The 25,049-nt window shown below is 40.8% G+C and overlaps 2 protein-coding genes across 2 annotated transcripts in view; one reads left to right on the forward strand and one right to left on the reverse strand.

The window, feature by feature from the left end:
- The window catches only part of glt1d1 (glycosyltransferase 1 domain containing 1), a 148,199-nt gene that overhangs the window by 87,493 nt on the left and 35,657 nt on the right, over positions 1-25,049 (forward strand). The window lies entirely within an intron of this gene.
- The window catches only part of slc15a4 (solute carrier family 15 member 4), a 33,523-nt gene continuing 10,182 nt past the window's right edge, over positions 1,709-25,049 (reverse strand). The window contains exons 6-9 of the mRNA XM_074638643.1: positions 24,809-24,989; positions 19,996-20,154; positions 14,039-14,197; positions 1,709-4,796 (exon numbers count right to left, since the gene is read on the reverse strand). Of these exons, the coding sequence (XP_074494744.1) occupies positions 4,645-4,796; positions 14,039-14,197; positions 19,996-20,154; positions 24,809-24,989 (651 nt within the window). The 3' untranslated portion in view covers positions 1,709-4,644. The remainder of the gene's footprint in view (positions 4,797-14,038; positions 14,198-19,995; positions 20,155-24,808; positions 24,990-25,049) is intronic.

The following is a 25,049-nucleotide window of genomic DNA, read 5'->3' on the forward strand; positions in this document are numbered from 1 at the left end:
GTCAGTGTATTACCTATAGTAGATGACGGTCGGCACGCCGCCAGTTTGGAGAAGCAGAAAGGAGTTACCGCACGGGAGCAAAGCAATGTACTGCTGTGGACAGGGCCAGCGGCAAAACTTATTTTAGCCACCTAGAAGAAAGGCTCACCTAAAAAAATGTATATCAGTTTAAGTGTACGCTATATTTAGAATATTTTCCCTGCTTTACCTTGCCGTCTTCTTAATTACAATATATGTCGCAAACTCAGAGCTTTCAGAAATTTTGCACTTACGAGGTTGTGAATACCACATGAGGGGGCGTTCATATGGACTCTTCTCGTGAACATGCTAAGCACGACCCCATCTGAAGGCACTGTATGTACTATCAATTTAAAACTCTATAAACTTGAATGGCAATGCATTACCTTGGCTACCATCATGCTTAAAAAAACACAACAAAAAAAACAAAACCAGTAGCAGGTATAAATGTGTGCTGGGGGTGTTCTCTGGTGCTCTCTGGTGCTCTCTTGTGCTCTCTGGTGCTCTCTGGTGCTCTCTGTTGCTCTCTGTTCTTAAATCCTGGCCAATAAATCAACATAAAATATTTGGAGGTCAGTACCAAAACTATATATCTCGATGTTATTGCCTCGCAATTCTGCCTCCATAACCGCTTCCACGTGTCAGAAAATTCCTCTCAACATGAGAAACAAGCCGCCACACTGGAATTATGGCCAGAGGGCATTGTGTTGGTTTCCAACATCAAGCTGTCTGCTCAGTCACGGGTATGTGGGCTCTCTGACCAAATTAAACAGGAAATGGCCCTCCCCGAGCCTCGTGGCTGCGAGGGCTTTTGCATTAAAAAAATGATCTATGATGACGTGTTGATTTCAATCTGCGTCTGATGAAACTAAGAAGAAATATACTGCCTTCCCCAATGGGAATGCAAAATGATGCTTTAAACCTCTGTGTTTGCAACCCTTTCCCAAACAGCCTGCCACTGGGTGTGTTTTTTGTAACATAAATCATTTACACACAGTCTACTTTGGGTTTCCCTCAGGAGCGATAAACCGTAGCCCTAATCACGGAGGCATCCTGGCAGGCTCTAAAAGGCACAATCCGTGATTCCCATTTAAACAACGGGGGTCACCCCACGCAGCCTGAATTTAAAACATGTTGTCACTCTGAGCCATTATTGTTTACTGGAGCTTCACATATTTGTTGACATAAGGATTATTTGTGAACACAGGAGTAAACTAACTATAACTCCTGATGCATAACCTGTAACTGTAAAAAGCAATACAAAATAATATAAACAATGCATAATGAGTGCAGTTATTTTTATAAAACTATATCCTGACAGTAGTGCATTATACCGGTAATCTGAAAAAAATCATGTGCCTTTGTGTCCTCCGGTGCTCCTAATGGCATCTGCAAGATTTCACAGACCGGAAGAAAACAACCAATCAGAGCCGAGCTGGAGTCTGCCGTCTCTGAGCAGCTATCAATCACTCGCGAACTCCGATCAAACGGTCAAACTAGGCACCGCTTTCTCATTTTACAGCTAAACAGTACACTATCAGATGTTTCTGAAAACAATTTAGGCGAGATATAGGCATTACAGTAACAGAATATTGATTCATATGTGATCAGCGCTGCCTAGTTTGACCGTTTGTGAGTGACTGAAGGCTGCCTCCGTTGAATGAACAGCCAATAAAAATGACAAACCCGATTTTTCAATTTAATACACTTTAATAACAACACATATATAACCACAAAACAATATTCCAGTTTCAAAACAGAATTGTAATTCCAAAATAATCGTAATAAATCTTTATGCAGAGGACTGAATGACAAAGCAATTATATATAAAATCTGCAATAAAACAAGGAACATCCAAAGTAAAATCACTCTAACAGGAGTCACACACCGTCAGTGAGATAGCTTCTGGCTTTTTATTTACCGTTACACCATTCCTCGAGCCCTGAGAGTTTTCCTGTTTTAATAAAATTCAGTACCTTGTGCTCTACCGTACCTATTCTGAGAATCGGAGAAACAAACAAGTATTTTCCTTAACAGTATAAAGCTAAAACAAATGTGTCACAGTCTAATAAATACAACAACCAAACAGAAGCTTCTGTTTCAAGATTTCCTGGCAAAGCTGCAAAGCCATGATAACACTGTAAAACATCCCTGACAACAAACACTGTGCTTTATTTTGCTATGAAAGACGTCAGTGTGAATGGGTTATATTTTTCATTTTTATATATTAAGACTGCACTTTTAAAATCATGATCCAAGTATTAATGCAGGGGATATTTTAAGAGCTACACTCATGGTTGCCTGTTAAGCTTAAAGGAGACATATCATGAAAAACTCACTTTTTCAGTGCTTGTGCATACGTTTGGGTATCTGGATGTCTACTAACCAACAAACTGTGAAATAAGACGACCCTGTCAGTTTTTTTGTGGGTTGCCTAGATCCAGGTACGCAAACACATGTATGGCGAAAAAAAGTCTAAAACACAGTTATTAAAATTTAATACCACGCCTATTACTGACTTATCAGAGCTTTTGTAATTAAAGATCGTTAGACCTTATTATATTTATTTATTTATTTTAAGAAATGCAACAATGATGGTTAATTTAACTAGGTACATAAATGCGCTCTTATTCAAGGAAAATAAAGAAGGTTATTTTAAGGGGGAACATGTTTTTAATCCCATGTCTAGCCTATGCATTGGTTTTAAATTTAATTATTTATAGAATAGAACTATGCCAATAATAACTCTAAAATAACAAAACGTGAATTACTTAACTCAAATGTGGATCTACTAGATCAACTCAACTTCTAAAAGTGCAATGTGAAGATAATTCATTCATTAAGCCTATAAACATGGGGGACACCACCTCTCAGGTGAGCATACACACACACACACACACACACACACACACACACACACACACACACACACACACACACACACACACACATTCAGGTTCGGGTGAGCTTACTAGAAAATATCGCGGGTTCGGGCGGGCGGGTCAGAAAGTCGGGAGGAGGGTTTAAAGAGACTAAAATGGAGTGTTTCAGACAGAGCGTGAATACAGGTATATTCAGACAGACAGTATGAGGAAAAAGAATGTGTTTTTTGAACCTTAAAGCATGTAAACATGTTCTAGTAGAAACCCAAAATACAAGTATGAACCTGAAAATGAGCATGATACGTCCCCTTTAAGGTTAGTTTCTAATTAGTTGTTCGTCATGTGGTTTTTGCAGCTTGACCAGAAATGAAGAACTGCCTTAAAGCTTCATAGGAATCAGAGTATCTTTAACACGAGGAGTTATCATTATTCATGTATGATTCTGTTTGAGGATTTATAGCGGATTTATAGGCTGGATTTATGTGGATTTACAGTATGTAATCACAGGCAGTGGTGACAAATGTGGGAGATTTTTTTTTCTCTCAATATTAGATTTGAATAATAGATTAGATCTAAATATAAGTGTGTTTAAGCTCTATTGTGTCATTAATAGCAATGCTTTCTGGGAATCTGCAACAACATAAAAGTACCGTCTGAGTTAAAACAAATTTCACATTCGATGTGATAACAACTATGTTACTGCATAGGTATTTGAAGCTCTCTAAAAGCCCAAAAGGGGTAAATGTAATCAAGAAATAATGCTAAGTACATTTAATGCACAAATTTCAGACTGTGGATGTGAATCCAGAAATCATTTAAATACTGATGTACCGTCTAACCCTAACCCTGAAAGGCAAGCGAGAATTGTTTTTTTTTCTGGGGATCCATTTTCTAAGTCTGATCTAAATAATTTTCTCTCCTGGTGTAAAACATGTTTTGCCGGGATAACCTTTCTAAATTCCTATTTTTTTGCTAATCTGCCTAAAAAATCTGCCTTAAAAAAAATATAAAAAATGATTCCACCTGTTTTCACTAAGAGGCAAACAATAAAAAAAGTAACTTAGAAAAATAAGCCTTAAAAAGATGTTTTTTCTACCCGTTTCACAAAAAGGAACTTTATCCTTATCCTGACAAAGCGTTTTTTCACCTGTTCTTAAGTCATAAACACAAGGAGAGAAAATAATTCAGATCAGACTTAGAATAAATAAATTCTCGGTTGCCTTTCAGGGCTTCCGTACCTGTTACACTAGGCTCAGTAAAATGGTTAGCAAAAGTCCAAAAAATAAGACTTTGTTAGAAAACATAAAAAGTAAAAATGTACCTATAAAAACAACTGAGCATTCTCCCATGATTAGAAAATATCTAGATATTGTACATTTTTATGGCACCACTCCTCAAGTCAAGTGCAAATAATCAAAGAAAGGCAACGAGTAAACACACACACAGGAGTACAGTAGAACTGATTCAAACATGGCTCCCGCATTAATCTCTATACTGTCAGTGGTATCTGTGCATTCGTCCAGTGATGTAAAACCACTAAAAACAGGATAAAGAATCACTGCTTAAAAGCTAAAATAAACATAAATACATAGTCATGACAAGGTAATTTGTGACTTAAAGAGGTAAACCGAACTGTTGTAGGATTTGATTAGTAAGTACCTATTGGACAGGGTCTTTGGGCACTGAGCGATGTGGCTGGAAAAGGCAGCTATGGTGAGGTGGGACATGGGGACCTGCAAACAGGTCAAGAGGAGGTGTGCCTCTGCCTCTGGCTTCCTGTCTTGGCCCTCTGCTTGTCATACTTGAAGGAGACAATAAGGAAGACCAGCAGGGTGACGCCCTGGATCCCTGCCAGGAGGAAGAAGTAGTAGTGCAGAGAGCAGTCATTGATGTTACCTGGAATGACAGAAAACAATGACATTATAATAATGGGATATGTAACACCTTAGCTGAGACTGGCATTCAGGTGACGCTTAAAAAAAAAACTGTGAGCTGCTACGGCAAAATGACAAATATGGAAATGTGGAGAACAAAAGAGTCAGTCGCGACACATTCAGAGGGCGACAGCAGGAGGGTTCTTTTATCACAAAAGTACCGAAACGTGTTAAAAAGAATACCAAAGGCAAAGGTAAACGGCCATACGGCTCGCAAGTGTGGCAGGTTGCTGTGTTCCTGCTAGACATGAAAGGCGGGCTTGAAGTGAGCATGGCAGGGAAAAAACGCGACGCTGTCAGGAATTAGGATTCAGCGGAGGGGGACTTGTTACGTCTCATCTCAACCGCGGCGGAACCTTGTGAAAGCGAAGACGGTTGACCCCGCTCTTATGCGTTGATACGGAAAGGCGGCGTTGATGATGTGGGACTGAAGCATCAGAAATAACAGAGCGACGCGGGGCCCCTCAGCTGTGTTCGAGCCGGGGAGTCTTTCATCGGTATTAAAGGACGTTTTGTTTCCTCGTGGGAATGGGACGCGATGAAAAGGGAGGTAAAAAATAAACTTCCACTGTGATTTGCTGTATGACTTCTGCACAGGAGAGACAAACAGACTGTGCTGAGACTGACAGAACTAAGGACATACAGTACCCATTTATTTTCCCCCGACTGGGTCTGGAGACGTCACCCCAGCAGCCTTTAAACTTTAACTGTCTTAACGTTTTGAAGTGGTCGTCCTCATTCAGCGACAAAGCTCTAGAGGAAAGCTCTAAACAAATCCTGTTTTCGCCTGGCTGGGGTTTAACATGAAGGGCAAAACAAGAACAACTGCCTTCACTGTTCGAGTATGGAGACAATTGGATTGGCATTAGAACAGCTTTTGTGCTCTTGACCATGTCAGGCACACCAATTGACTTTGTAGCCGACAGCATGAGATGAGACTGTTTACTACTTTGCGGGACAAAGAGACATTTTGGGTAGGGCTGTCAAGGTTAACGCGATAATAACGCAACTTTGTTTTAATGACACTAATTTCTTTAACGCATTAACGCAACTTTTTAGGTTGTAGTGGGCTCAGTTTTAAAGCTAGAAACTAGAAAATCTAAGGAATCCATAGGTAACAACCATGTCATACTAGCTTGTCGCGAAAGAGGTTAAATAACGCTCTCGAAAAACTGGCATGGCCATTTTCAAAGGGGTCCCTTGACCTCTGACCTCAAGATATGAGAATGAAAATGGGTTCTATGGGTACCCACGAGTCTCCCCTTCACAGACATGCCCACTTTATGATAATCACATGCCGTTTTGGGCAAGTCATGGTCAAGTCAGCACACTGACACACTGCACAGCTGTTGTTGCCTGTTTGGCTGCAGTTTGTCATGTTATGATTTGAGCATATTTTTTATGCTTAATGCAGTACCTGTGAGGGTTTCTGGACAATATGTGTCATTGTTTTGTGTCGTTAATTGATTTCCAATAATAAATATATACATATATTTGCATAAAGCAGCATATTTGCCCACTCCCATGTTGATACGAGTATTAAATACTTGACAAATCTCCCTTTAAGGTTCATTTTAAACAGATAAAAAATGTGCGATTAATCGCGATCAAATATTTTCATCGTTTGACAGCCCTAATTTTGGGGGGAGCTGGATGTTGAATACAGCCTTTTACCGACTCCCACAGCATATTGAAAAACATGTCTTTGGTTTATGTAACAGGCTCCATGTAAGGCACAGTTCCACCAGTGGACAGAGATACCTATAGCTTGCATTTCACATTATCGTCAAATGAGTAAATGCGAGGCCTCGGAGCAGTCTGCTGTCTTCCTCAGAAAGCTCCCATTAGCTTCTCCATGTGGAGCTGTCACACCGAATAAAGAGCCGGAGAAGGAGAGGAAGCCTTGATTTTAATTATATATGGAGGGAATTCTCATTTCAAGTCCTGCCTATTCATATGGCAGGTTATATGTGTGTGTGTGTATTCACGTACAGCCTAATTACACCTGTCAATTTAACGTTAACAGCCCTCTGGATGAAAATGCTGCTAATGGACCAGCAGGATTTCTAAACGTCTTTCATTTATTTCCCATCCCATTATTTTTGGCTATTTTATTGAATCATTTTGAAATGTGTTCAGTGTGATGCAGGTATACAAGCACAGCAGCAAACAAGATACTCCGGGGACTGTTTTTTTGCAGTTCCTAAAACTTTTTAAGGCTTTACTGTTGGTGAGAGATGGTGGAAAAGTTTAAATATTCAGTACATTTGAGGTCATCACCCAACAAAACCAGCGCTTGAGCAGCTGAATGTGTTGTAAACTAAACGAAGGAAGTGCAAAGCAGTGGGTCTTGGGGGAATGAACTGTGTGGGCGTCTCCGAGCGCACCGGCCATTTTGGTTGACCTATGTGCAGCAGCGTAAAAGTTAAACGCAGATCAGAGGGGTGCGGTGATTAGCAAATGCACTCTCAGCCAGTCGCATCACCGGTCTTATCGCTCTCACACAGCTGTTCCAATCACAGTGAAGCATGACATCAATAGCTCGACAAATGGAAAGACGCTCCTCCAGGAAATCATGTTGTTGTGTGGACGGTGCAGAGCGGCCCGGCATGCACAGGACCAAAAATCTGACGCAAAGTTTAAGACACGTTTTCCACCAAAATACCAACAATTCACTTTCCACTGCTTTACCTGAATGAACGTCCCACTAGGGATGCAAATTATAAGCACTTTCCTTAATTGATCATTGGTAACACAAACGATTAATCATACCAAACAATACCGAATGCGTTTTTTTTCCTCAATAAAAGCCTTATTTCTACAGCAACATATTCTCTGACAGTGTTGCATAGCCTATGAAACATAAAGATAGAAGCCTAGATATATTAAACACATTGAATATAAATGAATATGAGATTACATCTCCCCTAACATCTCTGCCTAGTTTTAAAAGAAAGACGCTCAAAACAACTAGATGTAACGCTGCAACAAGGGAAGAGAACCTAACAAATATCTCAGACTCACAGTATGTATGCCGGTTTCTGCCTGCTAGACCGCCCGTTAATACAGGTGGGTGTAGGGGAGAGAACAGTTTTGTAGTTTTTCAAAGACTAGACGCCAACAATATGGTTTGAAGCAGAATATTTCGTTAAATAAAATATGTTTTGAATTTGGAAAGGATGAAATCTATCTTTTTTTCAATACATTTTGACTTTTGGACAGAGGATTGAGACAATTCCAGAGAATGAGCACCGTATTGCTCAGAGAGGCAAAATATTGGTCCCTCAAGAAAAGTGTCAAGTGAGATGATGATCTGTAAATATACACACAAATCTGCCCATTTGCCAAAAAACACAAACCTGTGTTTCACACCAAAAGGCCTGTATAACATCCACCTCGCTGTATTAGAGGCATCTGTGTCACAATGTATGTCAAACTATAACATAGAAACCTTCATGTTCTTGTACATGATTTAACAGGGCGTCCTCTGTCGCTGATCAAAGAGCAGGATTAACTCATTTGAAACTAGTTATGCCTGTGCGTTGCATGATCACTTGTGATCAGTAGAGCAGACCACACTCTGTAATGTCACCAAGTGTATCATGCCTATAAATAATTCTCTCTTTGTTGTGTGCACGCTCTTGTGGATAATTAGAAAACGGGGAGAATAAAGAAACGTCGTCCTCTTTGCCAGTGCCCTACCTACGCACTGGGCCATCTCTATAGCTTGAAAGCTTTGATCTAACAACAGAGAGCTGACTGATGACTGTAAACTTCTGAGCGGCAAATGGAAAACCCGATACTTTGACCCCTGCCACAGTTTTATTAATACTTTTTTTTTTGTCATCTTAAAGCTAAGGTCGGTCATCTTAAAGGGACAGTGTGTAGGATTTGGTGGCATCTGGTGGTGTGGTTGCAGATTTCAACTAACTGAGTACCCCTTCGCTCACTCTTCCCTTTCCAAGATTACAGTAACGTGAGCTGCCGAGTGCAAAACCGTGGTAACGCACTCTGCGGCTCACGTTACCGCAGTTTCACAAGCGTGTCGGAGAACTACGGTGGCCTTCATGTAACGGAAAAATATGAAAGTCACTCTGTAGAGCCAGTGTTTTTTTGTTTTTTTTTGTCAGAGCGTTTGATTTATTGATTGCTGTCGGGATGTGATTAGAATTTCAACAAATACAACAAAAATGTGTTTGGAAGGTTACAAACTCTACCTTTAATCTGGTCAAAAGTTGAAATAGTGAGAAATGAATCAGCAACCGAAGCAGTGTTTGAATAATTCATGCAGTGCAAAACAATGTGCTTGACAAGAGAGCACGGGAGGAAAAGGGAAGTGCATTAGCAGCGGGGGCGCTTGTATTTTCAATCGATAATTCCCCTTAACAGATAGTAAACTGAGAGTGTGCCTCTGCAGTCTTAATTAACAGAGCGGTATATCGTTTACAAAAAAGCAGGGAATATAGCATACAGATTATGTAGTGGGAGGGAATATCCAGAGCGTTTAGTAAAATATGATCAGTGTGAAGTAGAATATGGACAGTGTGAAAAGAAGTGCAGGATTTACAGAAACATATTCAAGAGCTTTGCTCTTAAGCAGGCCCTGAATGTCAGCATGAGGAATGTAACAAATTTAGGACATTTTTACTCTCCTGCTGAAGAAAATGTTGTTACCGCAGCCTTAAGATTATTCTGACCGATGACTGGATCTCAACCTTTGTTCCAGATTTCAAAAACTAGGATCCACAGAATGAAAAAAGAGGACTGGCAAAAAAAGCACCATCACTTTTTTTTTTTTTTTTTTTGGAACAGTCTGGAAAATTGTGCAAGCTTTCAGTTGTGTAATGGTTCTTGCTCTAATTTCATTATACATTAAGTGAGGCTCTACCTCCTCCTTTCAGCCTCCGCCCCCCCAGGGCCCACTTGGCTGCTAACCATTTCCAAAAATATGGAAGGCTAATTACAGCAGCAAAAGACTAAACAAGGACTTGCTGTAAAACACATTAATGAAGCCCATAAATATTTGACAGCGATTTTAAAGGCAAATTTCTTAGCAAGGGTTGGAAATAGTGCAAACCAATCAGAGCGGAGTATTTTGGAGCGAGTGTCATCACACAATTTATTTTTTTACTTCCACATGTGGTCCTGTTTTACAGCTCAGAGTTAGTAGATGACAGAGATTGTGATTACACTGAATGCACCAACAGAAGGGGTCAGCCAGCTAATATATGAGCGATATAAACTTGCGGGACAATTTACCTGCGAGTAGGTTTGAGCGGACCGTGGGAGTCCAGATGAAACAGGTCAATATCAATTTCATGTTTGAAAATGGATCAATTGATCCAGACCTTCAGTGCAACGACCCAACATTTTAATGCTTCGATGCATTCGATGCCGTCCTCCGAATTAAATCAGAGAGGGAATCAATGCATGTTTGCTTCAGCTATAAATATAGTTATTTTCTGCAGCTCCCCTCCTGCTCATGAAAACTTTGATTGATGCTGCGATTTTGTAAATGGCTGCAACATGCTAACTATTGCTACGTGCCCCTCTGCTGCCTCTGACATGTCTAATACACGCACCATGAATTACATTTTCAAAATAGAGCCCTTTCAGACAGAATAAGAGTTCATGTTACATTTGCCAGATCTGACATTAACGTCTTCCATTAAAACATTGACATTTCACTGAATGTGATCCAACACTTCATGAGCAGGATGTGCGAATGTCAGCTCGCTTTGAATGTCTGAACACGTCCCAGACATCTGATATAAGATCAGACAGGACTTGAACACCGGTCAAAGAAAAAGGCCGTTTCCTGTCATGTGACCATAGAAAACCCCTTTCACTCAAAGTGAACGTTCCTCCCACAAAGGCGGAACAAATTAAATGCAACAAAAGACATTTTCTAGAAACAAAAAAACTCCTCATGTGTAAAGGATAATGCTAGTGGAGAAAGCAAAGGTTGATCTTTGATTGACTTGTGAGGTTAAATCGGCCCCATGCAGGAAAGGATGACACGGTGTTATATACCGGGCCTATAAAAATACCAAATAAAAGAGTGTGATGGATGTCTACTCAACCAGATGTAGCCACAGCGGGGAAACGACGTGCCGTGGGATTTCAAGGATCAATAATTTCAACACATAAGCTCAGAAATGTTTTAAGTTTGAGAGCAGATGTGGCTGAAGTACCGTTTAACCATTTTTATCTTTCATCTTTGCAGACTGATGCCATGGGCTTTCAGCCGCACATGTGGTCATTCACTTCGACACGTCAAATGGGAAAGACATTCGTTTGTGGAGACTCAAAACTCCAAGAACAAGAGGCTTTGAAGAAGCAACTTTTTCTTTGCTATACAAGTTTGTGAAGCACATAACATACATAACACACATTCGGGATTTATGCTACATGTGGAACATTTATACGTTTCATATGTAGTTTTTGTAGCTGAAAGGTTGGCGCATTTGGGACCTTAATTCTCATTTGATGAATGCCTGTAATAGGACTAGAACAAAAAAAATATTCTCATTAGGAATTAAAGGGATAGTTTGGGTGTTTTGAAGTGGGGTTGTATGCTATATTTAGAATATTTTTCGCCGATTTACCTAGTCGTCAGACAGGGGAACTGAAGACGTTATCTATGCTCTCGCCAAAGCCACCAGACTCCAATGAAAACATTTGTTATTTTACCTCGCAGAACACAGGAGTTGCTGGTCTACCACTGCTTCGATCAGTTAGTTAGTTTGTGCTATTGGTTGACTTTGGTGAATCCGAACTAACCAAAGTCACATAATAACACAAATAAACTAACCCATCGAGGCAGCGGTAGACCAGCAACTCCCTGGTGTTCTGTGAGGTAAAATTACTGTTTTTTCCAATGGAGTCTGGTTGCTATGGCGAGAGCATAGATAACGGCTTCAGTTCCCCGTCGTAAACATACCGTAGACTGTATAGCTGTCTCGAGGCAAGGTAAACCGACAAAAATATTATAAATATAGCGTAAACTTCACCACTTTTATAGTGTCTCATTATGTACAAATTGATGACATAGAATAGCTGAGCCAATAGGCTACAACATAACTGCAATGGGAAGGACCACTAGCATCACTTAAGTATCATTTAAATTGTCACAAAACAACACACTTAATAAATAAATAAACCAGCTGGTAATACCATAACAAAAGACACACTTGATGGACTCTTAATGTGACACTTTACTGATGCTGACTAACATTACAGTAGGTGCAAAGCAGGGAGCGACAGCACGACAGGAGAGCTGAGCAATCCACCAGTGTGATGGCAGACTAGCAGTGCCATCTCCATGTAACGCTCCAGGGACAGCTTTACTTAAAAGATCCGGGGCTATGTAATCAGACCCCCAGCCTGTGATTAATGTTGCTCATCTGTCTTCAGGCCCGTACAGCTCAGTACAACTTAGCACAGCTCACCCAAGATGCTGTTTACTGCACACACCATTTTGCCCGCAGCCATGGAAATAAGTTGAATCCATTCCATGTAGAGAGCCACGAAATGTGGAAGAAGCTAACATCCAACAAAGTGTGAAAAACAGCCACAAAAACAAGCTGCATGATCCCCGACTGTACTTAATGCCTAAGCTTTGTGCCATGTGTCTTTTATCAATGGCCAGGAGGATGTTTTGTTCCATTTTTTGCAGCACACCTTTTTAAATGACTTGTTTTGGAAAGCAAAAAGAAGTCTTACAGGCAATCCGACTCTAGTTTAACTGCCCCTCAAGTGAAGCGAGGCTGAGCAAAGGATGGATTTATGAAGCGTGCCAAGCATCTTCCAGTGCTGGCATCATCAAAAATACCTCCCTACCTGTCGGCGCACTGTATTAATGAGCTATTAGGTGTTTGCGGGTAAACAATTTACAGTGTTGGCTTATTTACCGCGTGCTCAGGGAAAAGTGCATCTGGGTTGGGAGCCTCCTCTCGCTAGGGAGCCCATCCATCTGCTGCCACCGCCGCACTATTCATTCTACCACTCAGACAGATTTACACAAACCTTTTGTCGTTAGTCTGACATGATTATTTATTATGGGAAACACTCTTAAAACAAGAGAACTGCACAGGGTGTCGCCCCCCCACACCCTGTCCCTCTGCGTCTAATTTACAAACTCTTTAAGTGGATTTTAAATCAGCACAAGCTATGAGCATTCAGTACGTCCCTGAAAAAAACAAAAAACTTCTGCATTCTGAATCGATACCAACAATTCTATTACGAGTCCATACATACAGTCGATGTGCGAAGTCAATAGTGCACTCCACATGCACTGAGCATCTAACAGCAGGCTTGACAACTGTAATGCTCAATTCAGGGGGATTATGGACAGCCCTAAGAAAACTGTGTGAGTGAAGATCAATCACCTCTGTGCTGTCCATATTTTGAAGAGAGTAGAATCTGTTTTCAAGTTTAAGTTCAGACAAAGTCACCTCGTGTAGGATTCCCGTGTGTCTGTCGAATGGCTAGGGGGTCAATCACACACACTGGAATCTCACACCAATTAGGTCAGGACCATAGTATAGAATGATGATTGATCAAATACATGTTAAGCTTTAAACCTGCAATAAGTGATTTTTTTGGCAGTAACTAACACTGACATACTGTTAATATGGCAAACTTGTTAGCTAACAGTTGTCTATTTACACATCCAGCAGTCACAGTATCATTAATTTGGAGTCATGTCTCTGACTACCTGGTGATTATAAGTCTAATATTCATTCTCCTTTTAGCTCCGTTTTGGTCTCCACCAACTCCGAGGGAAATATCTGTCTCTTTAGCTGCTAAATGCTCCACTATGTTCAAGCTAACTTTGTCTGTTTGGTGCCGAGCAGGTATTGTCCGGAGGGCTTTTAGAGTGTTGGGAACAGATGCCTGCAGAGGCTGAAAATGAAGCCATGAAAGCGGTGAGAACCAAAACAGTTAAGTTGTAGGCCGAAAACAAAAGAAACCAATTAGTTTAAAAAAAGCTATAAAGCTCCGCCGAGCAGGCAGAAACGGCAGAATCAGGTGATAATCATCTGTGGGTTCATCACTACGAGTGACCCCTTTCACATTACAAATAGTCATTTGATCCGTTGTTATTATAAAAATATTGATTATAGCTGTGATGTTTTCTACATCTGGTTTGCAACAACGGCCGCACATATTGTGAGTGTATAAGATACTGTATTCTCTTACCAAAGTCTTTGTGGGATGACATCCAGCCAATCGCCGGGAGTGAGACAATCGCCAACAAACCGGAGCCCACAAAGGAGCCAACTCCAGAGAAGAAAAAGAAGAGCCCCATGATGGCACTCTGCATCGACTTGGGGGCAGCAGAATATGCAAACTCCAGACCTGCAACAAAGAAAGTAAAAAGACGTAAGGAAACAGTTTATATGTTATGACCCGTAGCACATAAAAGAGAAAGCGTCACATGTTACAGCCATAGTGATAGTGTAATGTAGCCTGTAATATCATGCTTCTTGGTCATACGCTTTGCCTGAACACGTACGGTTGAGTGGAAGTGGGGCAAACAAGGTAACACTATGTACTTGGATATAACATCTGTCTGTATGCATCTATGTAACATGATGGGGTTTGTAGACAGTGGATGTTTTCCTTTTAGAATATTGTATAGGAGACCAAAAAGCTTCCTCAGCAGCTGCTTGGCAGCTCATTTTCAACGGTGGCGCTGGTCTGTGGTGCCGTTGTAAGGTATCTACTCTGCTTGGTACTGGTCTCAAAAAAATTCTGGAAAACACATCACTCAGTATTTACTGTGTCATGAAAGAAAGAAAAGGACTGAGAAAATGGGCAAGGGACCTAAGAGAAAGAAAGATAAGGAAGGGAGAAAAAAACCCCCCATCAAATATGTCTTTTTCCCCTAGAGATCTGTCTGCCTGCAAGCTGACATTGATAATTTCATGGCACCTCAAACGTGATTTTTCAAATGAGGCCCTATAGCTACATCTGTCAGTGGAGATTAGGGAGCTGCGGTTAAACACATTTGCCTGTTAAGACCTTCCTTGGAGGGGGACATTGCACAAATGAATGTGACGAGCGGTTTCCTTACAGATACCTGCGCCAGTTGTGTCAGAAGAAACGGAAGGAGATAAGAGCAGGGCAAACATAAGGTCTCAGTGGAAAGCACGAATGACCTTTCCAAAAGTTCACAATGATACATTTGTTTATATCTCGAGCTAACCTTTTGATAGCAAAACAACACTGGTCAATAGCGACGCATATCGCAGGGGACGGCAAAGGTTGGTTAGGCTTCTCAGATACAGCAAAGGGACAGTGCAGACCCACATTGTAACATTATGTTAAACCAGCTCTTGTCTGTCTGTGACAGCAATAATTCAAGAAGCAATCAAAGTGAGCTTGACTTTTCTCGACCAAAGGGCAAAATGATTTGAGAAAAAAATGCATGGAATTTAAAATGTATAAATATTAGAGCTGTCAAAGTTAACACGATAATAACGCGTTAACGCAAGTTCATTTAACACCACTAATTTCTTTAACGCATTAACACAACTTACAATTTTTAGGTTGTAGCGGGCTCAGTTTAGAGATACTGCCCTCATATGAAACTACAAAACCTAAGGAATCCATTGGTACCAACCATGTCATACTAGCTTGTCACGAAGGAGGTTAAAAAACGCTCCAAACTTACACAAAATTTTGGTGAGAAAAAAACTGGCATGGCCATTTTCAAAGGGGTCCCTTGACCTCTGACCTCAAGATATGTGAATGAAAATGGGTTCTATGGGTACCCACGAGTCTCCCCTTTACAGACATGCCCACTTTATGATAATCACATGCAGTTTGGAGCAAGTCATAATCAAGTCAGCACACTGACACACTGACAGCTGTTGTTGCCTGTTGGGCTTCAGTTTACCATGTTATGATTTGAGCATATTTTTTTATTCTAAATACAGTACCTGTGAGGGTTTCTGGACAATATTTGCCATTTTCTGTGTTATTAATTGGTTTCCAGTAATAAATATTTACATATGTTTGCATAAAGCAAGCATATCTGCCCACTCCCATGTTGATAACAGTATTAAATACTTGGCAAATCTCCCCTTAAGGTATATTTTGAACAGCAAAAAAAATTAATGATGAATTTGCGATTCATCACGATTAAATATTTTCATCGATTGACAGCCCTAATAAATATTTTTTTCCTCCTAAGGGCATCGTTGGAGGGGTGATTTTTCTTTCTTAGAAAATAACATTAGCCTTTAACATTTTCAAAAGTGCAATACATTAATTAAAACACTGTATGAGATCCTTTTGCAAAAGTTTGTGCATATTTGTATTGCTTGAAAGCCGACAAACTTGGATGGTGTACAAGCAAAGAATTACCCGTCGTCCTACAGGACTGGGGGATTGTAGCGAGGAAGTTTTGACGGCAACGGAGGTTTTACACAGATTTATTCAAACAGAAGAAGACTAAGGGGAAATACTCCTCTTAACCAGACATATGTCACAGTTCTGTCAGCCAATTTTCCTTGAGGTAAGCCCTGCGGGATGGTATGGAGGGGGAGAGGAGAGTACGTTTATTTTAAGGATCCCTATAGCTTTGTTATGTCTGGATTTGACTTTCATAGGGACCCTGATAGTTTTCTTGCAAATTCCAGTGTTTTAAAGGAGCCTTATGGAGTTCTGTTCAAGGGCTTTATAACACCCAAGCTTATTAAACAAATTTCCGCACTCATGGATTTTAAACTTAAAGATGACGAATGTGAATGTTCATTCGTACAAACGCCCTGCAGTGACTGGATCGACTTGATAATCCTCCCACTGTGGTGAGGGGGAGAAAAAAAGTCTTAAATATTAATGGTTCAATCTTCACTCTTGATATAGAAATAAAGTGAGTGCTATATAGAAGAGCCCACAACAGCATGACCCATAGTAATAGGAGAATGACTCAATCATGGCTCCAGGCCTTTACAAATTCGAATCACTAAGATAACTGAGGCCTGAAGCCATGATCACGACTGTAGAGGAAAGGGCACTAATGGAGAAAAGAAAAAGCTGTAGACACACAACAGATAAACACAATACAAGGCAGATTTCTGTTGTTGTGTTTCTATATCATCACATTCAGTGCATTTCTCACAAACAAAAACTTCCCTCATTTAATAAAGGAGATATTTGTTACATTCTTGTCTCGCGGCCGTTATTTGATATAACATTAGAGCAATTTCTCACTTTGTCACATTATTGCATTACTGGAGCAATATGGCCTTACTTCTCGTAGCTTTTAATGAAATGGCATTTCCTGTTTAGGTCAAGGCTCACCAAAAAAAAAAGAAGAAGGAAAAGGAAAGATCTGGCTTGCTGAGCAGTTTTCAGCTGATACCCTGAAAGTATCAAAAAGAAGTCTGCGGCTGTCAGTTCCAGCATGAACTATTCTGACCTGCTTTGATTCAATGCTTTTCTTTTTAATCATTTTTTCCGGAGAAGAACAGGGGAATCTATTTCTCCGAGTGAAAAAGCAAAACACTGCTACATTTCCAGTGAAGGATTATTGGTGGCCTCGTATTGATGAGCATGTGTCTTCGGATGATATTTACTGGGGTGAATCGTCTGAGCAGCAACACTAAAATACAACTTTGAATTCACATCAGACCTGGGACCCGAATCACAATCTTCCTGGTGTGAAAAGTTGGTCAGAAAACATTCTTAGAATTGTGATATTTCTGGTAGTCGATAAAAGATTAAAAGCTATTCACAAAGAATTTCACCGATCATGAAGACAGCTTCTAAGGTCAGAAAATAACGACTAAAGGAGGAAGGTTATTACAAAACTTGGGACTTTCAGAAAGAGTTGAAGGGATAGTTCAGGTGTTTTGAAGTGGGGTTGTATGAGGTACGTATCCATAGTCAGTGTATTACTTACAGTAGATGACGGCCACCATGCCCCCAGCTTGGAGAAGCTGACAGCACGAAACAAAAAGCAATGTACTGCTGTGGACGTGGGCAACAAAATGTATTTTAGCCATCTCAAAGAAAGGCTCACCTAAAAAAATCACTATCAGTTTAAGTGCACGCTGTATTTAGAATACACTTTCAGTTCAGTTCCCTATCAGAAAATATTATAAATATAGCGTACACTTAAAATGATATTGATTTTTTTAGGTGGGTCTTTCTTTTAGGTGGCTAAAATACGTTTTGCTACCGGCCCCGTCCACAGCAGTACATTGCTTTGCTTCTGTGCGGTAACTCCCGTCAATTTCTCCAATCTGGGGGCGTGCCGACCGTCATCTACTGTAGGTAATACACTGACTATGGATACGTACCTCATACAACCCCACTTCAAAACACCTGAACTATCCCTTTAAGTTACTAGTTCATGACTAGTGGCATGTAGTTATACAGATACTTTTGCCTTATAGAGTGGTGTAGGGAAGTTAGAATCGCACTGGTTTCCACGACGTTCCATTAGATTTTGGATTATTGCAGAAAATAAACTCTGTGGCAAACACACCTTTATGATACTGACACGTTTTGTTCCATAAGATAATCTTCACAAATGAACACTTTTATGATTTTTGAAGCGTGAATACAATCGCCAGAAGTAAAAAGCTAACGTTAGGCTATAAACGAAGTACACCACGGTCGCATGAGCGCAAGTACACACAACGAGGCTTTAAAGGCGGACGAGTCGGCCTGATGACGTTTTGTAGTCTCATTTAGCCACTTGTTAAGACATACAGTATAAAAGCTTCAAAATTCACAAGTGGGATATCTGTTGATGTATCTTATATCTTACAAAACGTTAAAATCTCATCAGCTTGTGTTAACCACAGACCTTATTTCAGGCATCTAACCAAAAATACATTCAAAAAACCCATTGACTTCCAGACGAGGGAACCGGAAGTCCTAAAATGCAAACTCATTTCCCAGGTTTTAGGCCTCATTCCTGCAGCACTCTGTTGTGCCAAGGTTCTGAGATATCTGCCCCAATGAAGATTAATCACATTTTGTTTGTGCTCTACAGTGAGAGATATGTCAGACGGCAGATTTTTTTTTTCCATACCCTTTACATCATGGAAGCAATATCTCTGGTTGTACAGGGCCATTGTGGGCAATCTTGCAAATCAATGAGCCGGACCACTGTAATATACTGCTGGCTTTACAGTGAGCCAAGGACTTTTCCTTTGTTCCTGCAGTCATTAGAATCCACAGTATAATGCCTCTGAAAGTGGGGGTTGCGTTGCCTTCTTATAAGTATGTTTAAGACCCGTTCTCTGGCTCTTCGGTCTACATGCAAATATAGCTGTCAGCACCCTCACACTGCTGGACAATTAAACATACCTCCATGTTCTGTGTATTCAATGTGTCTCTATGAACAGTGTTACAGCTGCGATAATTAAGAGTTAAACTTGCAATGCAGTGTAGGTCATTATAATTTGTTAGTATTCTCTCTCTAGAGTGTGATTTAGTGTGGGAGAGAACGCAGGGCATACATTGTGATTACCATTTCTTATGCTGGTATGAAGTATATTTAAGTTCATAGTGGTAAATGTCAACACACCAGCTGAATGAACATGGAGGTGATATGTGATGTTAATTGTGTTGTTACTGTGACTACAACCCTCAGGGATACATGCAACAGTGCGAGGTGTGTATCTGTGTATTCATCCATCTTATTATTGGTTATATTATTATCTGTTTGCACTACAAGCAGAGGAAGGGCGCTAATGTGCGGCTGGTCACATCGTCATTTCGATTTTAAAAGGTTACTTTATCCACGCCGTATTTACAATATGTCCCATTATTGAACAATGTCTCGCAGTGATGAGAGAAAATCGGGATAATCAATTATCGATCGACTTCTTGGCCTATATACTCTGGACTACAAGCCACAAACACATAAAGCTGGTGCAGGCAATGAATCACACAAACTGTTCAAAAGGAGTTTACACATTAGTCTTCATCGCATTCTGTTTAGAAGAATGGGCACTACGGTTTTCAGCCCACAATCCATTCAGAGTGGCTCAGTGTGAAGGTGATTCAGACCAGCTCTACCCACAAGGCTAATCACTGGAGGATACTAGTATTTCACTGTTAGTCTGAATCATCACGTCTACCTGACCGCGGTGCTAAATGAGACACAAGAGATGTCAAAACAACAACTGTACCTGCAATGCTGGCAAAGACTTCGCTGACCCCTATCAGCACATATTGAGGCACTTGCCACCATATGGGTAAATCTGCCGCGTTGTAGATAACGTCGCCAATCCACTGGTCAATGAGGCCGTTTGATTTGATGATCTCCAGGCGTTTGGTCTCCAGAATACCTGAGGGGGTCAGACACAGAAAAAAAATGCACATTTGCATAATTAGCTGAGGGAGAAAAGTTGGACAAAGCAACATCTAACTTTAAAGCACGGAATTTCAGTCTGTGGGTATGTCCTTAGCATATCTGGAGAACCGCTTATCCGATCGACTTCACACTTGGAGGGTGTATTGCTGGTGTATCCATGGGGTGCTTTGTCAAACGTGACACGTTCAATATTAATAAACTTTGAAAAAACAAGCAACACCACTCTGTGCAGCAGCGCGACCTAGGTGTGTTGGTTTTTCCGGTGAACCAGAGTGTATTTCACTGTTATTTCTGACCCGGAGTAGCCGCAACTTGGGTGTGTGATGCAGCTACGTCATGGCAGGTGTATTGCTCCGGACCCAAGGTAGTGCAGCGTCGAGTCTTTTGTTGTTTGTATGAGCAGTTCTCGAGAAAGCTGCGAGCAGCAACACCGCAGGCCAAGCAATCGCCTGTTCTGAACAGGCATGTTTTCAATAGGCACTGTACTAGTACATACCAAACTAAAGAAAAATCGGGTGAATTTAAAGGCTCGTATAGTTCAGTCAGGATGAAGAAACACTTGTTAAAGTATTTAAAGTCCGTGACGCCAACAAACAGCCGAACGCTGCCAGAGTTAGAGGATTCAGTGACAGTCCATTAAGCATTTAACTAGTGTTAAGGCTACCCTACCACTTCATTAAGATCACATCTGCATGCTTCCATATTATGGCAGTTAGTAATGGAACAGTGCAGACGGTTCAATAATAAGAGCCAAGCAGTTGTCATCAACCGCTGCCGCCTCCCGAAAGCTTTATTCGATAGAGCTATTATCATGTAACCAGCGGCTATTTCCAGATAACTCCCAGAGACAGCTTCCTATCATAACTACACTTAATGCTGTATTTGAGAGGAGTTGTGGTCTTGTAATCCGGGCTATCCTATAATACCAGACATCTCGGGCAGTGTGGCCACTGGGCTGCCTAGAGCAAGAGTCACACTAGAAACACACACCCTTGCTTTTTTTCCCCTCTTTACTAAACAGCACACATCAGACAGCGCAGTGTGATCCCTGGCAACTCTGCTCCAGCTTTTATATAAAAAAAATGAGATGCTCTTGGACACCTAAAAGCCATTGAGCTGTAACCAAAGCAGATTAGCGTATAAAGTTAAGAGAATGTGATAAAACATGTGAAAAAAGAAATCTCTTCAAAAGCAATGTCAACGCAGCTTTTCAGAGCCGGCCCCAGTGTGTGGTTGAAGTCTGGGACCTAGGACAGATCAGAAACAGTGCGCTGTCCGCTTGACAGCATGACTTCAGCTGTCCCTTTACACTACACGGGAGGTCCAGCTGTCCCTGTGCCACACGAAACGCTGTGAAATATCGCTGCGACAATGACATCATGACAAATTCCTGCACATTTGTTGCACATGGTGATGAAAGTGATTCTAACTGTGAACAGCAGTGGTGTGTGGTCAATGTTGTGGTCAATGTTGTGGACACAGAGTGACGGGCGGACAATGCAACGTGTTGGCACTGTCCGTTTTCCGGGCAAAAGATGCCACGCTCGGTCATTCACAACTCTCCATCTGTCAGTCTCTGAGTGAATACAACATGATTTTCAGCTAGTGGATAGATGCAGATAAGCACTGAGGACATGCAGAAAGTCGGCTGAGGGAAATGCAGTTCAAAATGTAATAAGACAGCTCCCAGGAGTCAATGTGTGTAACTGAATTAATGTGAAGCGAGGCCATGCAGGGGATAAACAGCACACGGGCTCAGCAAATTATTCACGGATGAATAATTGTTAAAATAAGGTGCAGATACAATATCATTAATATCTCAATAACCCATTATACAAAGTACACTGCAGTACAAATTTGATCAAGTCGTCTGATTTGACTACTGAAATCCAGGTCAGAACTGTGTTGCACTCTAGTTGTGTATTCACCTACTGTTCTTCTGTGACCAATGGCCACACCACTGCACCATCATAAACCCTTTCTCTCCACTCCCAGGACTCAAAATGGTTTTCTGCAATATTCAGAAATTTCATTTAGCCTGAATTCAAATGCAGGGATTGCACTTTCTTCCAAGAAGCCAAATGGAAAAGTAAATACCTATATAGCTTTTTGAACATCCGAAAATGAACACGTTAGAGCACCTTTCCTACCAGGAATGAATCATGTCCTCTGAAAAGAAAATATAACTTTAAACGGGAAAAGTAGACACATTAGATGTGGTTCACATCTCTCTGATTGAAAAGGATGTTTTGGGTGGGCTAAGTCGGGCTTTAATAACTCGCTAGAACATCTGAAGAACACTTTCCCTCAACAAACTTTCTCATCTCTTCTTCAATGACAGTTTAGCCCAGCAGACACACATAGATGTTTAGATAGGTACTCTTGCCTTTCATCTATGGATCACACACTCTGTCTATTGATCATACTCACCACTAACTGTATATACAGCTCCTTGAATCAGCCACTAGTCATATCATAGGACTAGTGGCTGATTCACATATACACATACAGTATGACTCATATGTGAACTTGGATTTGAGCTATCATTAGGTGAGCTTTTACCATATATGGACAAATGCAATGCTTCTTTTAAGATATATATTGAACCACATTACCGTGTTTTATACATATTGGCCTGTTGACCATGTGCCCTTTTACTAGGGCTGTAAATTGATTAAAAGATTTAATCGCGATTAATGGCATGATTATCCATAGTTAATCGCTATTAATCGCACATTTTTTAAACTGTTCAAAATGTACCTTTAAAGGCAGATTTGTCAAGCATTAAATACTCTTATCAATATGGGAGTAGACAAATATGCTTGCTTTATGCAAATGTATGTTTATATTTATTATTGGAAATCAATTTACAACACAGAACAATGACAAATATTGTCCAGAAACCCTCACAGGTACTGCATTTAGCATACAAAATATGCTCAAATCGTAACATGGCAAACTGAAGCTCAACAGGCAACAACAGTGGTCAGTGTGTCAGTGTGCTGACTTGACTATGACTTGCTCCAAACGGCATGTGATTATCATAAAGTGAGCGTGTTAGTAAAGGAGAGACTCGTGGGTACCCATAGAACCCATTTTCATTCACATTTCTTGAGGTCAGAGGTCAAGGGACCCCTTTGAAAATGGCCATGCCAGTTTTTCCTCGCCAAAATGTAGCATAAATTTGGAGTGTTATTTAGCCTCCTTCTTGACAAGCTAGTATGACATGGACAATAGATTCCTTAGGGTTCCTAGTTTCATATGATGTCAGTATCTTCACTCTGGCTTTAAAACGGACCCCACTACAATCGTAAAATTGTAAGTTGCGTTAAAGAAATTAGTGGCGTTAAAGCAAATTTGCGTTAATGTGTTATTATCACGTTAACTTTGACAGCGCAACCTTTTACACATTCCGTTGTCAAGAATTAATACCTTTATTATGCAGATGAGGATTCAGAGAACTACCAGTTTGTGAATATGGCATCTCGCATACAGTAAGTATGATCTTATCTGGCGGCTCCCGTGTACTTGCTGGAAAGTGCATTCATTGAGCCGCTCATGCAGCACACACATACAAAATTGCTATTCAATCTGGACTCAAAAAGCACTCGGTAAAATCATTTGAAACAATAGGGCTGCCCAGACCTCTAATAGGTGCTTTAAGGATTAGATTTAATGACGTAGCTAATCGGCTTATATTATTTGCTGTATTTAAAATTAAAATGTATCTTCAGTTTAATGGGTATGAACACAATATTTAATAAGCTCACAATAAAATTTGATTATCCTTCACAATTGTTGTCAAATTTGATTCAGTGCATCATTAACAGTCAATTGGCAATCTGGTTGAAGCACACCAGTCAATATCTAGAAGGTCACTAATGACAGAACATGTTCATATTCTATGTGGCGGATGTATTGTGTATCTGAGAAAGGGCAGTGGTTGTGGAAAATATAATGTGCATTGATTCTCAGGGGTGTTACTGATTTGCTTTCTTCCAGCCTGCGGGCTTGTCTCTCTCAAAACATTTTAGCCTGGATGTATCAATGCTGCAGCACCCGCTGACAGGCCTGGCTTAGACTTTACTTCCAAAATAATCCACACAGTGTAGAAGTGAATAGGACTGAGCAGTGCTGCCGCATGCGGGTGCAGTCACTCAGGACCAAAAAAGTAAGATGCCACAGCTCCCCCTGTGCTCTACAGGGCGAGGAAAGAAGACAACGATGTTTTTTTCCCTTTGCCAGGGGGAAACTGATGTTTTGATTCAGGGACAAATAATACATCTGTGACAGACCATCTGCTGAGTCCCGAAAAAAGCAATACAGTAAAGGCAACCATTAGTTAGGATTAGCCAAATACCTGTAAATCATACTTAGAGCAGATCACAAGATGTGTCAGCAGCTGTCATATTAGCACCATGTTTCAGAAGTCCTACAAAAACAGTATTTACAAATTAAATGAATAAATGATGTAGCTGTGGCACTACAGCTGCATTGCTCATTGCCTAGGAAGTACTGACTGCATGTGCCATTTACCACAAGTACCAAATTGGTTGTTTCATTAGTGTTTGTCTGGCCCACTCATGTGACAGCAAGCGCTGAGAGAACATGTCTGTTTTTGCACTCACCCGCTGCCACGGCCGACCACATGACGAAGAACATCCCCACCGCGATCCTCTTCAGAGGGGAAGGCAGCAGGCCGCGGCGCTTCAGGATGGGGTCCACTACTTTGTCCTTAAGGGGAATCAGCATAAGGATGAGCACTGCGTCAAACATGGTGAGCCAGGCGGCGGGGAAGTGGAACGTCATCTGTGGGGGATCCAGAGGAGAAGAAATGAGGTGCAAAAAGCAACAAAGCATGAAAACTAC

This window comes from Sebastes fasciatus, chromosome 6 (genome assembly GCF_043250625.1).
Source record: "Sebastes fasciatus isolate fSebFas1 chromosome 6, fSebFas1.pri, whole genome shotgun sequence".
NCBI classification, from domain to species: domain Eukaryota; kingdom Metazoa; phylum Chordata; class Actinopteri; order Perciformes; family Sebastidae; genus Sebastes; species Sebastes fasciatus.